The sequence below is a fragment of the Silurus aristotelis genome (genome assembly GCF_946808225.1).
Source record: "Silurus aristotelis genome assembly, chromosome: 25".
In the NCBI taxonomy this organism is placed as follows: Eukaryota; Metazoa; Chordata; class Actinopteri; order Siluriformes; family Siluridae; genus Silurus; species Silurus aristotelis.
This window is the reverse complement of record NC_139598.1, coordinates 18,072,283-18,088,119: the sequence shown is the minus strand read 5'-3', so window position 1 is coordinate 18,088,119 and position 15,837 is coordinate 18,072,283. Positions and strand designations below refer to the sequence as shown.

The 15,837-nt window shown below is 39.5% G+C and overlaps 2 protein-coding genes across 4 annotated transcripts; one reads left to right on the top strand and one right to left on the bottom strand.

Annotated features, from left to right (window-relative positions):
* Positions 1-226: 226 nt before the first annotated feature.
* On the bottom strand, positions 227-8,507 carry LOC310719710 (B-cell receptor CD22). Of its 3 annotated transcripts, none has more exons than XM_083529696.1 (13): positions 8,398-8,507; positions 7,107-7,413; positions 6,858-6,913; positions 6,375-6,731; positions 5,518-5,775; positions 4,775-5,044; positions 3,739-4,008; positions 2,798-3,067; positions 2,320-2,401; positions 2,048-2,096; positions 1,869-1,958; positions 996-1,138; positions 227-830 (listed from the first exon to the last, which is right to left on the bottom strand). In XM_083529696.1, exons 3-13 carry the CDS (start codon positions 6,904-6,906, stop codon positions 728-730), a joined length of 1,941 nt encoding a protein of 646 aa, XP_083385822.1. In that variant the 5' UTR covers positions 6,907-6,913; positions 7,107-7,413; positions 8,398-8,507; the 3' UTR covers positions 227-727. The 3 variants fall into 3 exon arrangements, with proteins under 3 accessions (XP_083385822.1, XP_083385824.1, XP_083385823.1); XM_083529698.1 differs by having other exon boundaries at positions 996-1,084; XM_083529697.1 differs by lacking the exon at positions 7,107-7,413 and having other exon boundaries at positions 8,398-8,477.
* dnase2 (deoxyribonuclease II, lysosomal) lies at positions 8,409-15,742 on the top strand. Its single transcript, XM_083529701.1, has 7 exons — positions 8,409-8,627; positions 8,901-9,002; positions 9,526-9,685; positions 11,048-11,138; positions 12,042-12,206; positions 14,276-14,500; positions 14,829-15,742. Exons 2-7 carry the CDS (start codon positions 8,902-8,904, stop codon positions 15,209-15,211), a joined length of 1,125 nt encoding a protein of 374 aa, XP_083385827.1. The 5' UTR covers positions 8,409-8,627; position 8,901; the 3' UTR covers positions 15,212-15,742.
* Positions 15,743-15,837: the final 95 nt, after the last annotated feature.

The window sequence follows — 15,837 nt, the reverse complement described above, 5'->3', positions numbered from 1 at the left end:
CAAAGGGTTAGCAAGAATTAGATTTACATCCTCTTTATTTTATGGAAAAGTAGAATCATGTTTCTGACTGAAAAGGGTCTACAATTCAGCTGAATGGTGAAGTCGCCATGCTGCTCATCAGCAATAAATGCACACCATATCATTCACCTTAACTGCTGATTTCTGTAAAGCTGCTTTGAGACAATGTCTGTTGTGAAAAGCTATTAGAAATAAACTTGAATTGACTTGAAGTTCAAGACAGCAACATTTTATTGAAAGTGGGAAAGTCAAATCATTTACACTTAAACGCATGAAGCTTCGTACAGATGGTAATCACATCAATGAACAATCTAAAGTGGATTTCACACCATTTTCACAATGATATTTGGATTTTAGTGAATTCAGAACACATTTAGGTGAGATTTATGATCTCGTGATGCTGAGGCATTGATGTAGAATCAGAATCTAGACCAGAGATTAGATTGGATTAGATTTACAGCTTTGAAGTTAAAGGTTTTGGCAGTAAAAAGATGTAGTGACCTAATTTTATTAACTGATGACATTCAGAACGTCTAAGACTTTTCCTAAACTGAACACGTAGCATAGCTAAGCTCGGTGTGCAAAACCTGAACTAGTTACAATGCACAGTCAATTTCTAACTGGATCCATTTATGTTTTATTAAATTATTTTTGGTAATTAAGTGGATTAGGGAAGTCAAGATGACTGGATTTGTGGTATTATTTCGTTTCATGGCTGTTTAGCGAAGACAGAATAAACAACACTGTGTCTGTCTTTTGACTCCGTCACACCGCCATCTTGTGGAACGTTGGTGACTTGCACTTGGCCCCGGCTGAAAAAGTAAAAAAAAAAATATATATATATATATATATAAATGAAATAACATAAATAATAAATATTTTTTTATAAATATATATAATTTGTGGTCAGCCAAATGATTTATTTTAGCGTATTTTGTCTTTACAAGCTGCATCAGTGCTTATAATAAAAGTCTAACCTTTGTGTACTCGAGTAATGCACGGTGACACGTTTGACTTTCCCCTCGTCTCCATCTTTCTGATCTTTCTCGGTTTTCTCCACAGCTTCCTTAAGAGGCACAATGGAAGGATGAATGTTGTCATGAATGTCTTCTGGTTCCTCCTACCACAGACAGCACATCTCTCTTTGAGCTTAGACCCTTAAACATAGGGTTTTTGCCCATGTTTGTAGAGGCTACATAGCAGCTACAGTACATAACTCCATAACAGCTGACATTAACCTACATAAACGCTTATTAGTGTTAATTCCAACTTTTAGTTATGAATTCAAAGTTTGTATTGAGTTCGATTATTGTGAATGCAAAAGATAAAATTATTTCTTATGTCAGCTGATGTGGTCATTTATATGTGAGTTTATATGAATGGCTTATGAAGCCTTATAAACAATAGGCTGATGTATTACCTACGTGCTTAAAGCAGAAACAAAAAGAAACCCAATTGATCATGTATAGGGTTTAATTTACAGTCAGTGTATCACAGATGAGGCTTTTTTTCGGATTAAAATAAATTTCCATTCAAAAATAAAGCCAATTATTGCACTACAAAGAAATCAATATTTTATTCTTTTGTTCTGGGAGATTCCATTTGCTAGTAGGAAGACAGATATTATTCTAGCTGATAGACTTTCATCACTATTATGTTATAGTATATAAAATAATGCATTTTTATGGATGAGAAATTCGGCATTATGTCCCAGTGTTGTATGACAGATGCTTCTCGAATGTCCGGACCAACATTTATTGCTGTTGGTGCTTTTCTTTAAACGTACCTCCAGAAATATAAACAAAAGTGAGCTGTCTGTCAACCACAACAGCAATCAGCAGCTAACTCACTGGAATGTCGGCCATCTTTGAGCTCCGGGGCTGAAACGCTGTTTGAGGGCATTCGTAAAAAAATGTGTCCACTTCCATGGGGGATCCGAGCTAAATAAAACACACCATACACAATCGTTAAAAAAAAACGGGAAATGAAAGATCATTTAATTTGTTGAATTATTCCATGAAAAATGCACCTGTTTGTCTATTTCCAGCGGTTCACTGTCCACTCTGTGCATATTCTTACTGCAGAATAAAGATCACCTATTAGCATAATAATCATCATAATAATTAAAAATTCTCAATGACGACAAAATAAATAAAAAATCATCATGATATTTAACTAAGCAGAAAATAAAAGAGTATAAATAACCTGCGTAAAGCATAAAAAAAATCTACATTCACAAAAAGAAATTCAGTGTATAGGTTAATTAAATTTAAATATAAAATGAAAACGTGTGATCGTGACCTGATCATGACGGCGACAGTCAGGGTGATGAGAGCCACAGAAACACAGACTGCAGAAGCCAGGGCGATGACCTTCAGACGACCTGTCAATCAAACCCAAACCCAAATATCTGTTCATGATTAATTGCAGGAGTTTAAAACAGTGGGGCAGAAAATTTCACTGAAACAACCTTCAGTATCATTTGCACTTTTATTCATTCGTGTGAAACGAATTTCACTGGAACTAAAAGAGAATAAGAACTTGAGGCACATGACTGGAGTGAGAACCTTTGGGTTCTGTTTTAAGAGAACATTCATGAACATTCATCTGACTGTGGAAAGAGAGGAGAAAAGCAGTCACATGACTCCTTTCACCTACTGTAGACTGCATAAGGCTGAAGGGTTCATGGAAATGCTTGGGGTTGAAGATAATCTAATCTTAGATATTCAGCAATAAAAAGATCTTTAAGACCCAGAACAGTGATGTGAAGGGTACGGACCTCGCACCCTGACGGTGAGGAGCGGAGAGCTGTGAACGCCGATGCGGTTGCGAGCTTCGCAGTAGTACTGGCCGCTGGCTCCTGTGCTGACCTCAGCGATGGTGTAGGTTTGACCCGATCGCGTTTCCCAGGAGTCAGCGGCATTGATCCGGTGCCAGGTGTAGTTCTCTACAGCCGGGTTCCCCTGGCTGCTGCAGGTCAGGGTCAAGGAGCCTCCTGCCTCGATCACGCTGGACGGACGAGCCAAAACCGAAGTGTTCTGAGGGGCATCTGGAACGTAGAAGAACAAAAGACACGACGGAGAAAAGGACGAGAGACAGAAGTATGTGGGTTGGCTGCAGCCAGAAATTGATTAATTGATTTTTTTTTCTTCAAGGACTAATAAAGGTAGCAGTGCGCTGATCTTTATTCCACTCAGAAACCTGATTCAGATCAGATGAGCATGACTTTCCTACTACATCAGGTCACAGCTACGGTATAGAATATGTCTCACAATTATTGTTCACTATTAAAGGTATTTTTCTTTTTTCATAAATGCGTAATGGTCACATACTTTTGCTAAAAACACAAAGATTTGCAACATGCAGTGTAAAGAATTTGACTTGTTTCTTCACTTTGGACACCTTTGTAAATTTCTTTCAGCCTTCCAGCCCCAAACCTGAACTTATTAATGGACGAGAGCCGGTTCGTGAGTGGAGGGCGGAGCATATGCTGCTTTGTTTGCCTGCCGAGTGAAACTTAAAATATTTTTATTTTGTTGTATCACTATTGTCATTCTAAGATCGAAAAGGCGATCCACTGTAACTCGGGTACCATCTGTAATTTATATATACAATATGTCGCTGCTGTTCAGCTAACGGCCAGCAGATGGCTCCACACATAAAAACAAATGTAAACTACTTATTTGTTGCACTTTAGAACTTGCCCAAGTGAACACTTACAGAGCACAGAGAGAGTGACGGGTTCAGACACTCCCATTCCCAAAGCGTTCCACACGGCGCAATAATACTGCCCGGCATTGTGCGAGTGCACGCTGGCGAAGGTTAGCTTCTGGGAGGAACCTCTGGCCCAGGGTTGACCACCGATGACCTTGTACCAAGCGTATCTCCTCACTGGTGGGTTTGCGTTGCTGATGCATGTCAGGTTGACGGCGTTGCCCTCCACGATGTCACCTTTGGTGCTGATCAGGACCTTCGTGTTCTTGGGAGAATCTGAGATCGTACGAAGGTGGAGCAGCACATGAGTACATGACACATGGTTTCAGGAAGTCAGTCACTAAGGTCATGTTTCCTGGATGAAGTTCATCTACATTTGAACCTTAACCTTGTGGTCTTAATTCAGAGAGCTATTCCAGTGTGACATGATGTTCTGCCAGAAATACAAATATTACACAAGACCCAGTGACCTAATGTTGCCTTTCTGTGTGTGAGACACTGATGATCAGAAGAATCAGAGACAGAAAAACAGCTCGCTAAGACGTTTTAAAGTTCAGACGTCTGAGACGTGGATTTTTTTTAAAAGCATTGAGGAAGAACCGCAGTAAGCGCAAGTTAGCAGTAACGCTATTTAATCTACAGACAAAGACTAAATATATTGTTCTAGAAACCTAAATGGTTCTTCTGTTTGTCCTTCTAGATCCATAGTGCTCAGAGTGGGGTAAAAGAACCAAATAATGGAACTCCTTTTGAATAATGGGTTTCAGGGATTTTATTTGTAAAAGAAGCTCTGTAACAGAATTTCCCATTCTGAAATTGCTCCAAGTAGAACGTCTTTAAGGTTCTACAGCCCTGTACCATTTACAGAACCCTTAAGGAACCAAAGACTTCAAGCTTTGAAAAAATAGATTTTGCCAACCACTCTGGGGTTCTTTGTTTAGTTAATCGTTTAGATCTCACAGGGTCCTCAGTACAACGCTAAGACTAGACCTCATCCTAAAAGATCTTGCAGAAACCCTGAAGTGTTCCCATATGTTCTTACAGGTAACGTTGACCAGAACGGGTCTGGAGCGGTCGGTTCCGATGGAGTTGCGGGCCACACAGAAGTACTCCCCATGGTCTCTGTAGTCCAGACTCCAGAGCTTGAGCTCGGGCTTGAAGCTATCAGGAACGCTTCCGCTTTCTCCCTCTCGAAACCAGGTGAAGCTCTCCACTGCCGGAGCTCCTTCACTGCTGCACGTCAGAGTAACCGAGTCGCCTTCAGTCAGGGAACCGTACTTACTTAACAGAACAGTGGTGTGAAGTGGAGCATCTGAAAGAGCAGAAACGAAAACGTTTGGGCTCGGGAACAGTAAAGCAGCGGTTAATAACTTCTTTTTACTGCCCCCTTCTGGCTGCAAAGTGAATTACATCTGGAATGAATGGCGCCCTGTTTATTACTGTAAAATCTGCACAGGTTTCATGCTTCATGCCTTTAGAGTGAACAAAAGGGGGAAAAGGGGATTCCAAGTCGCTTCAGTGAGGGGTGTAGCTTATTTCAGGGCCAGAAAAGGATAATTTTTCTGTAGATTTTTCTATTAGAATTATTAAAGGCCTAAATAGAAATAACAGAAAACATCTAAGTAAAAAGATGGATAGATAGATAGATAGATAGATAGATAGATAGATAGATAGATAGATAGATAGATAGATAGATAGATAGATAGATAGATAGATAGATAGATAGATAGATAGATAGATAGATAGATAGATAGATAGATAGATAGATAGATAGATAGCACTCACATCCCACAGCCAGGCTGATGCTGGAGGACTGGGCGTTCTGCGGAGGAACCGGTCTGCAGTAGTAAGTCCCTGCGTGCTGAATGTCGAAATTATAGATGGGAGAAACTTTATCCGAGTAGCCCAGGTTCACTCCATTCCTGTAGAGGGCGAGCGTCTTTCCTGCAGCCGCACAGCCGCGAGCCACGCAGGTCAGAAACACCGTCTCGCCTGACGCAAACATGTTGGAGACCCGTGCAGGATGAGCCTGAACCTGGAGCTCTGTGAGAAAAAAAGCACTTCAGATAAAATCTGATATTTATGCACTTCTATAACAGTGCCTGGGTGGTGGTACCTGAGTGGTTAAGGCATTCAGATCTGAAGGTTGTGAGTTCAAATCCCAGCCACTCCAATCCAACCCTGATCAAAGCCCTTAACCCCAAAACTGCTCAGCGTCTGCCAAACACTCTACATGTAAATGCTGTGGTGTTGAATGCTGGATTCTGATTGGTCAGTAGGTGTTGATTTATTTTCGATAACAGCAGCTCTCATATTATTGCAGCATTCATATTAATATTCATAAATGCCACATCTGAAGTCTGACCTGTTCAGGAATCATTTTTGTGGTTTCTCAGTAACATGACGAGCTCATAAACATGATGATGTACAATGATGGTGTGTTTTGTTAATTACATACTAACGACTTATCGGACCATTTTTCCATTTATAATGACATTTGTGGAACATCATCAGGTGAAATATGATCAGCTTTACCTCTGAGTGAAGAAAACTGAACCAAATCAGCATCTTCTGAACAATCAGAATCCTGCATTCCACTGCGCTGTGGTGTTAAAAAACGTACTCCTTTGTGGAAAAAGTACCTGTAACTGAAAGATTGATGGAGTCCGGTGATGTCCATCTCCCCTGCTGTTCGTCCGTCTCGAACCTGAAGTGATACTGACCTCCGTCGCTCAGCTTAATGCCACTTATCTGCAGACTGCACCTCTTGTATCCGCCCACGTACTTGACCCGGTCCCTGTAGGACACGCTGACCAGCTCAGGGTCCGTGTGGTAGGCGAAATCCCGTTTCCCATCGGCCGTGATGTGGAACCACATGACCCGTGTGGCACTGTAGGGCAGTGGATAGTCGTACCGGCACGGCAGGATGATGGTGGTTCCTACCCAGGTGCAGATATCTGTCCTGGAGAAGCTCACGGTCCATCTGCTGCACCATGACCCTGAAAATGGAACGAAGGAGTGCGTTACACATCTGGCGAACGTGGATACTATAAAAATACCCTGCACCTTCAAGGACACCAGGGTAACGTTACACTTTCTGTAGGGTAGGATTACGTTAGAATCACCTGGCAGAGCGACGGAGACGATGATCAACACTGTCACCAACGTCCACATCTCAGAGCTGAAGAAGAAGAAGAAGAAGAAGAAAGTCACCAGAATATCCGTTAAGACATTTCATCCCAGGAACGCTACCTGAGTCAATGCTTAACTAATCCAACATACACATGCGCACACACACACGCACACACACACACACACACACACACACACACACACACACACACACACACACACACACACACACACACACTCACTCTTCCTCGTAGGGCCATCAGGAGGCGAAGACCAGATAGAAGACCGTGATGGATGTTATAAATGTAGAAGAGCCTCTAAGTAAGGAAGTGTGAGTAAGGGAAAGTTGACAGAAGGCTGGCCATCTCTCCATCTCTCCCTCCATCTCTCAGTCTTTCTCGTTCTCTCTCTCTCTCTCTCTCTCTCTCTCTCTCTCTCTCTCTCTTTTTCTCTCTCTCTCTCTCTCTCATCATGTCTTTAGTGAAACGTGATCCTCCCTCGTGTGCAGTGGGCAGCAGTACCAAACCTTTTCACCTGTACTGATCAATACTTTTGGAATAAAAAACAAAACAAAATATATGACATTATATATATATATATATATATATATATATATATATATATATATATATATATATATATATTTGTGTGTGTGTGTGTGTGTGTGTGTGTGTGTGTGTGTGTGTGTGTGTGTGTGTGTATAAACCTCACAGGAATGTCACGTGAACATGTTGATGATTAAAAGGAAATGTAGACTCCTATACGATCCGCACTTTTTGGGGGGATTTTCTTACATGCTTGTTTTATCATGATGTGTTGATTTTCTTTTTGAAGTTTTACTTTTGTATGTGTTAACAAATTTTTGGTTTAACATAAAAATCTGCATAATGATGTGACAATTAATGACTAATTTTATTTAGATTCCCCTCTCCTGAATGATTTATTCCAACCAATTCTTTCTTTGATTTATTGCTTTATTTTGTTTCTAGTTTATTAATATATTTATTGTCTTGTGTCTAAATACAATTAAAAGTGTTCTCTTGGTTTATTATACAAGTGCGCCATGTAATACCGTCCCCGGAACAGCAGGTGGCGATAATGATGCTGATGATAAACAGCGCTACAACCACATTAACGCCAGAGATAACCGGATCCTGACGCGTCTCCTTAGCCGCCATGTTGGAGAGGTTAACGCTACAGTGTAAACCGTGTAATATTTTCATAAAGTAATCCACAAACAAGGAATTACATGATAACAAATTTGTCATTGGATTTTCTGACGAATTCACATGAATAGACAAATAATTTGAAAAAAATCTTTCACGTACTGTGATTTTCGTTTCTTTTAATTTTTAAATTTGACTTGCTTAGTATTAAGATTTAATAAATGTTAATTATATACAAAATCCTAAGGAATAAAAATATTTTTAGTAAAAAACAAAAAACATAATAATCCAATAAATAAAAAAGAGTTATATTCACTTTATAATTAGCGTTAAATCGCGTCTACATGCTGTAAAGCAGAAATCTGACCTTTCCAATATGGCGGCCGTCTTGCCGCATAGAAGAAGCTCGTGAAGGCGACCAATGAGACCTCTGGTGCTGCCTTGTGTCCGGACATGTGCAGAACCTCGTGATTGCTCAGTACCTGGATAGAAAATAAGGATGTGAAGGTTTCCAGGCGAGTTTCGAATCAGAAGGACCTGCTGAAGTTTTTCCACGGTTGTATGGGAAGCTCTAATTGTCAGTCTTCTCTCAGTAAGGTAAGTTTGCAGAAACATCTGTTTTGGGATAAATATGACACTTGGTTAGATATAAACCAAAATAATTCATCAACTCGCCTTTTATATGGAGTCTCTAAATAAGAAGAGATGCACTGTAATGTAGAAAAATGTGATTAAACGCGCGGCGATTTGTGATCAAGAAGTCAGGAATATTCCCTTGTTTTTATTTATAAGAAAGCATTTTTATTCACTGATATAAAATCGAATTCATTTTCTTTCTCTTTTTCCAACAACTTTTATTTTCTTTTGCAGCATGTTCGTGTTTTTGTTGCTATTCTTCCTGCGGCCAGCAGAGAGCGCCACAACCAACACAACTCTGTCCTGCGTTGACGACCAGGGAAACGCAGTTGATTGGTTGGTTCCGTTATAGATATACCGTTCACTTCGATATTATTGTGATATTTCCGATATCACCGCAAGCTGCTGGTTTTTTTTCCCTTAGCAATCTGTACCAGGGCACATTTTATCTCACAGTAATGTGAAGGAAAGTAGACAAATTGAGAAAAGATATATATTATATATAGATATTATATAAAAGATGTACATGCTGTGATGAAGTGTAGTTACTGTTATCACCTTTAAGTTATCTGGAGCAGTTAAAGTTCTTTATTGCTCTTACACTCCTGCATTGATGTAAGTTTTAATTGTATCACGAAACGTTGTATTTCTAGGTATCGGTGGTTGTGGTTAATGTTGTGTCCTTCGACACTAAAGACTCCTTCCATTAATGTTAAACGAGTACATTTACCAAAACAAATCTGTTTATATGCAGGAATTGAAAAAACAAGCTCAACCAACCCTAAGAACAGGGATTTGTTATTTGCGGGATGATAAATGGCTCTAATACCTCCTGTAAATAAGATTTTTTTTTCTTCAGGTTCTACATTTACAAACTGCCGCATCCTCATGAGCAGCCGCCGGAGGAAGGTCTGAAGTACCTGCTGCTTGAGGAGCACAGTAAGGCATGGATGGAGGGTGGAGGTCTGATTGGAGACAGTACAGGGGCTTTGGGGCGGAGCCTCGGGCCGATGTACGAGGTATGATCGATTGCATGTGAAAGCTGACTTTTCTCTAAAACACGCTGGTGTTTGAGCTTCACCTCCTTAAATTTATTTTAAAGGAGGCTGATTTTGCATTTTCCGCGCAGTCGGCATTCTTAGGTTTGCAGCTGCGCTCGTGCCTAAGTGTTTATGCCGACTTGTGCTTCTAGTTACCCGTTAGTGCAGTCTGACCTCGAGGGTCATGTGATTTCAGATCACTAAACAGAGAAATGATCCTGTGATCCACACTGTGATGTTTAGGTTTACTATAAATAATATAAAAGAAATTCAGAGTGATGATGCTTTTATTTAATATATAAAAAAAGATATTATCTAAACCAATAACACAAATAATCTCTAATTTATTTAATTTAAGATTTAGTGCATCAGATGAGCTGCTTTAAAACAGAATTTCTATATTTATAGATCAATTAATTTTACACATGCAATATTTTATATTGTACTTTTAAATAGTTTAATTAATAATGTATAATGTTTTCACATCTTTTAATTCCAATTTTTATTTAGATTTTTTTGGTTTCTTGCTGCTTATTTCTCTCTCAGGACCGTTGTCTTGGTGTAGGATATAGAGGTCAACGATTCATTTTTTGCCTGTTTATTAGCAAAAATCCATACCGATAGTTTTTCCGGGTTGCGGCTGGAGTGGCTGAGAAAGTCCTCTGTCTTTACGAGAGCGGTCTCTAGAGGTGAATCACTGACACCATGTGCGTTTTTGCTGGGGTTTTTTTTTTTACACGCAAAACTGCACGATGCATGGAGAGCGTTACATTATTTATTTATAATTTATTAATGATAATTATATTTATGAATATAATTAATATATTCATATTTATTTTATTTATAACATTTTTAGGATTCAGTACTGGTTTTTTATTTTGAAGTGTTATGTTTGTTTTTTATCCAGTACTTATTTTAAAAATCAGTTGATTAATCGTTTATCGGCAAGTATGATCCAACCTAGATATCATCCATTCATTCATTTATTTTCTCCCGCTTATCCGTAATTCGGGTCGCGGGGGCAGCAGTCTAAGCAGGCCCCTGCCTTCGACTGCTTCCCAATCCTCACAGCACCGTCCCTTACGGTCCCTCCTGCAGGTGGTGAGCCCACGGGAAGACCTAGATATCATTATTGGTAAAATCGGTCGACCTCTAGTGTAGGACACGCCCACATTTAAATTTTATCTTCTGATTTTATAATTTGAAGACAAAATACATTTCTTTTTGTGCTGATTTACTCTCCTGTACATGTAGACTGTAGTGATGTATCTGGTGTGTGTGTGTGTGTGTGTGTGTGTGTGTGTGTGTGTGTGTGTGTGTGTGTGTGTGTGTGTTTGACAGGAGGGTGAACTGGGCTACATCTTGTACAACGATCAGCCCCCGGAGCAGCGAGGTGTGAACGGAGCGAACAGGAGTGGAGGACACACCAAAGGTAAAAAAGATTAAAGAACGTTGTTTTTTTTTTTTTCTCTCTTTTACACCTTTTCATCGCTTTTCTCATTCTGATTGGTCAGAAATTGATGTTTCAGTTTCTAGGACAGCAGATCTGACAGTCCTGCAGCTGTACGTCACTGGTTCCCATTGTTTCCATAGTAACAGCTCTAAGATAATTACGTATTACTGAACACTTTCTCGAAAATGTATGAATTTATGAAGAACCCTTTCTGGACCCCATAATTATTCAAGAAAGTTTTTAAGCTAAGTAGAGGTCGACTCTATCAGTTCATTGCTCTAACTATATGCTGGCTATAGGCAAAAATCCATAGCGATAGTTTTTCCGGGTTGCATTACACAGTATGAGAGCGGCCTCTAGTGGCCATGGTGTTTACTTAATGTCTTTTTTCTTTTTTTTAAGATGTTTCTGTTTTTATTTATTTGGAATGGTGTTTTAATTAGGATGCATGTTTTATATTTTCTTTAATATTTATTAAACTAAATAATATATTCAGATTTATTTCATTTAGCACGTTTTCATGATTCAGTGCTGTCTTTATATGTTTGTGAAAAAGTCCAGAAATATTTTACATGCAGTTTTAGTTTTTAAAATGAATACTGGATAAAAAACAATCAGTTAATTAATCGGTTATCGCCAAGTACCTTCCAACCGAGATACAGTATCAATAAAATCCACTATTGGTTGACCTCTAAAGCCAAGAACCCTCAAAACCACAGCTTCTTCAGTGTTTCTAAAATGATGCTGTAAAGGTGTCCTGAGTAATTCTGGGTTCACAGCTTTTAAAAAAGAATTCTTGAAGGTTTCTGTGTGGTTGGTTGAATGATGAAGGGTTCGAGCTCCGATAGCTCTGAAGATCTCCTGTGTTTCTCACTTTACCAGGTGTGGTTCTGTTCAACAGCAGACAGGGGTTCTGGTTGGTCCACAGCACTCCTCATTTCCCACCTCCCAAAACAGTGGGCAAGTTCTCCTACCCCTCTTCTGGCATCAACAACGGGCAGAACTTCATCTGCGTCACTTATCCTCTGGAGCGTTTCAACACCATCGGTAACAAAAATCACATGTCAAAAAAAGATCTTAATGTAATGATGTGCACTCCTAAAGGTTCTTGACCTAGAACCTTGTCATGATACCGGTTTTAGAAGACCAAGAACGGTTATTTATCAACAAACTGCTAAAGAACCATTGAGGAACCTGTTCTAAAAAGAGTGTGTGTGGTGCCAAGAGCTTTGGAAAATTGTTTTTTTCCAAGAAAAATACCCAGTGGTTCTTCATCAGATGTTCTTTAGATCTATCTAAGTGTTCTTATTCAGAAAGGTTATTTAAGGTTCTTTGCATCTGTCTACGGGTTCTGTGGGGGTTCCTTATCTGACTAATTGAAATGTTTAGGGTTTTTTGTTTTCCAACAGTGTTCTTCAATGGTTCTTAAATGGTTCTTAGGATAATTATGGGTTTTTTACTTCCAAAAAGAGATTTTAAAAATGCTTAATGTTCAATAAAACAGGCTTTTTGGATGGCAGCAAAAGTTTGTACCCCCCATGGTGTTTTATTTATATATATATATATATATATATATATATATATATATATATATATATATATATATATATATATATATATATATATATATATAGGGTGTGCAGACTTTTGCACTCACCTGTGTGCTGGATGAGAGTGGATGTGTAAACACTTCTGTGTAACGCATTCAGATTGTAATCGCTTTTTCCCCACAACGTTGTCCTGAATGTGTGACGAGACCTCCATCAATCACCTTAAAAGCAAATCAGGTCTTGTTGTCATAGTTACCATGAGAATAATTTGTCTTTTCTGGCAGCGTAACCATAGAGACAGCACCGTTCTTACTGTAGGTTATGACTTTGTTGTCAGGTGAATGCTGTTATGTTGATGGCACTTCAGAGCTGTACGTTATTGTGCTGCTGCGATGGAAAGATCTCCGAGCTGCACCTTCTCAGAACTCTGCTCACGTCTGTTCTGAACTAATCGCGTCTGATAATTATGCAAATGTCACAGCATAAAGAGAAAACACGGTTTTCCGCTGCAGAACATTCAGTCTTGGAGAAAATCCATCCCTCTGTTAGAGCCGTGTTTTATCGCCGTCTCGTTCACGTCTCGGGCTTTTAGAGACACGATGCATTAACTGACGTGATTCAGGTGTGAGAACGTTCACAAGGAGTTCAGCAGAATACTCAAATAAATCCCATAAATACAAAGAGCACAAGAGTCGTGTACAGTGTGAGTTCTCTCCAGAACCTTTCCTTTAGGTGAGAACACTTAAATATCCAGGAAACCACCAAAGAGCTACACCAATGTATGTTCTTCTAGAGTTCTCCTGTGGGTTATTTATGGTTTCTTTGGAAAATTGCGGGTTCCTCTCTTCCCATAAAGGTTCTTCTATGGTTCATTGAATACTTCAATGGATAATTATTTTTGATTAGGCTTTAGTTCTCAAACACACTGGAATCCCAGGTTCCTGAAAATGTGGCCAGACTTCTCAATGGATTCCTGGATTTTTTATTTTTTTTGAAGGTTCTCCATTTGTTCCTGTAAAACGTAGGTTGCTGAAAGAGTTATTTCGTTCCAGGAAATAGATTTTCTGGATTCACAATAAAAAGCACCTGGGTTCCCAAATAAATCTTAGTTTTGAAAGTTTGCTGAAAAGGTTCCAGGGTTCTTAAAATATTTTTGAAACAGGTTCTGGAGTTTCTAGACTAAACAAGGCTCAGACTCTGTTTAGGTTCCTGTGTTTTTTAAATATATATATAAGTTCCAGAGGTCCTGAAAAGTGTCCAGTGTTAATGAATATATGTAATTTTTAGATTATATTTTATAAATTATAATGAAAATCTCACAGGATTCCCAGTTTGTGAAAATGTTCTATAGTTCCTGAGTAGGTCCTGGGGTTCCTCAAAGGTCCTCTTGTGCTCGTATATGTTCTTTGATGACTATTTGAAAAGGTTACTTGGTTCCTGAAAACGTTTATGAGTTGGCTCCTGGATTTCCCGTGTGAAATTGTAAAAACTGTTCTTCAAAATGTTCCTGAGGTGGAAGCTGTTCTGTTTATAGTTCCTTTGTAAAATCCCTGATGTGTTCCTCAGGTGAGCAGCTGAAAATAAATCAGCCACACGTCTATGACTGTGAGATTCCTGAGTCTCTGGCCACCTCAGTTCCCAGCATGGTTGAGCTCTGTAAACACCAGCACGGGTGGAACAACTTCACTGCCACAGACGGTTCCTTCTCCACACCTAATCGCAGCGTCTCTCTGCTCTCGCTGGCGGGGACGAAGTTCATCAGCTTTGCGAAAGGAGCTACCTTTGACAACGGTAAGATAATAATCAATCAAATATTTTATTCAAATATTACCTGTGAAAATATGTTCTTGTTAAAGATTCTAGAGTACTTTAAAGGTTTTCTGGATTCTGCATTGCTGCAAAAGGTTCCTGAGTAAATTTTAGGTTCCTGATTTGGTTCTAGCTGTTAAGTATTAGAAATTTCTTCTGATTTCCAGGAAAATATGGGAATCCCTGCTTCCTGAAGTTCTTCAGAAACGTTTCCTTGTTTGGTTCCAGGGTTCCCCCAAAGTACAAGTTTGGAATTGATAAAAATGAATCAATTCTAATCAGATATTAATGTTGTTTTGATCGGTTTCAGAACTGTACCACTCCTGGGTGGCTCCCACGCTGGAGACGGACCTTCTGGTTCAGTTCTGGCGTCGCTCCACGGGCATCCTCCCGTCCGACTGCTCCCCCAGCTGGAAGGTTCTGAACGTTCACCTGCTTTCTCCAGGGGGCCTGGTCACCTACAAAGCTACGGAGGATCACTCGAAATGGGCGGCGAGCTTGGGTAGAGGCGGGGCGAGGGGCGGGGCCTGGGTGTGCGTGGGGGACATTAACAGGAACAAGGCAGAAGAGAAGCGAGGGGGCGGGACCGTGTGTCAGCAGGACGTGGCGGTGTGGAAGGCGTACCGGGCTGCAGCGCTGCAGTGCGACTCGTGCAAGGGCGAGGTGGACGAGTGCGAGAGCGCCCCCATGTAACCCTCCACATGCGGTGGAGTGCAAAAGTTTGTGCACCTTATAAAAAAAAAAAATCATTCTAGCATTCCGAGTGATATTTTATAATAATGTTACAAATTATAATAATAAGTGGTTACCTTGATTACAACGACTTCAGGAAAAGAGCGTGATGATGATAAATGCTGTACAGAAAAATGTTTTGTAGGTGTTTTATAGATATTTTATTATTATTAGTTGATATTGTGTCGTTAATATAATGTGTAATAGAGTTCAGGGACCAGGAGTTTTATACAATTTCTTTTTTGTATTTTTATTTTTTGACATTTTTTAATGTTATAATGCGAATCATATTTGCACTTTTCTGATCAGTGTAGACACTTTAGCTTTGTGACGGTCATTTCTCAGGAAGCTGGTGCGTTTCAAATATTCCTTTTTTTTCTACTTGAAGTTTTGATAAGGTTTCGTACGTCTTTTTTATTTTTTTTTGCTTCAAATCGATATTATGTTGAGGAGGGTACATTTGCAATATTAATAAAAATATAAAGCTTTAAAGATGCCAGTCTGGTTCTTTCTGTCAAAAGAAGAACTACTCGTCATGCAAATGTGCTGTATCTCTGCTATTAATCAAGCTGTTGGAGTTTCTGTAT

Excerpts from the sequence above, each read along its gene's own strand:
- LOC310719710 (XM_083529696.1), bottom strand. The coding sequence starts at position 6,906 with ATGTGGACGTTGGTGACAGTGTTGATCATCGTCTCCGTCGCTCTGCCA. Across the intron at positions 5,776-6,374 it reads CATCAATCTTTCAGTTACAG|AGCTCCAGGTTCAGGCTCAT; the intron begins GTACTTTTTCCA and ends TTTTTCTCACAG. Across the intron at positions 4,009-4,774 it reads CGTTCTGGTCAACGTTACCT|ATTCTCCCAAGAACACGAAG; the intron begins GTAAGAACATAT and ends GTACGATCTCAG.
- dnase2 (XM_083529701.1), top strand. The coding sequence starts at position 8,902 with ATGTTCGTGTTTTTGTTGCTATTCTTCCTGCGGCCAGCAGAGAGCGCC. Across the intron at positions 9,686-11,047 it reads GCCTCGGGCCGATGTACGAG|GAGGGTGAACTGGGCTACAT; the intron begins GTATGATCGATT and ends TGTGTTTGACAG. Across the intron at positions 11,139-12,041 it reads GAGTGGAGGACACACCAAAG|GTGTGGTTCTGTTCAACAGC; the intron begins GTAAAAAAGATT and ends TCACTTTACCAG.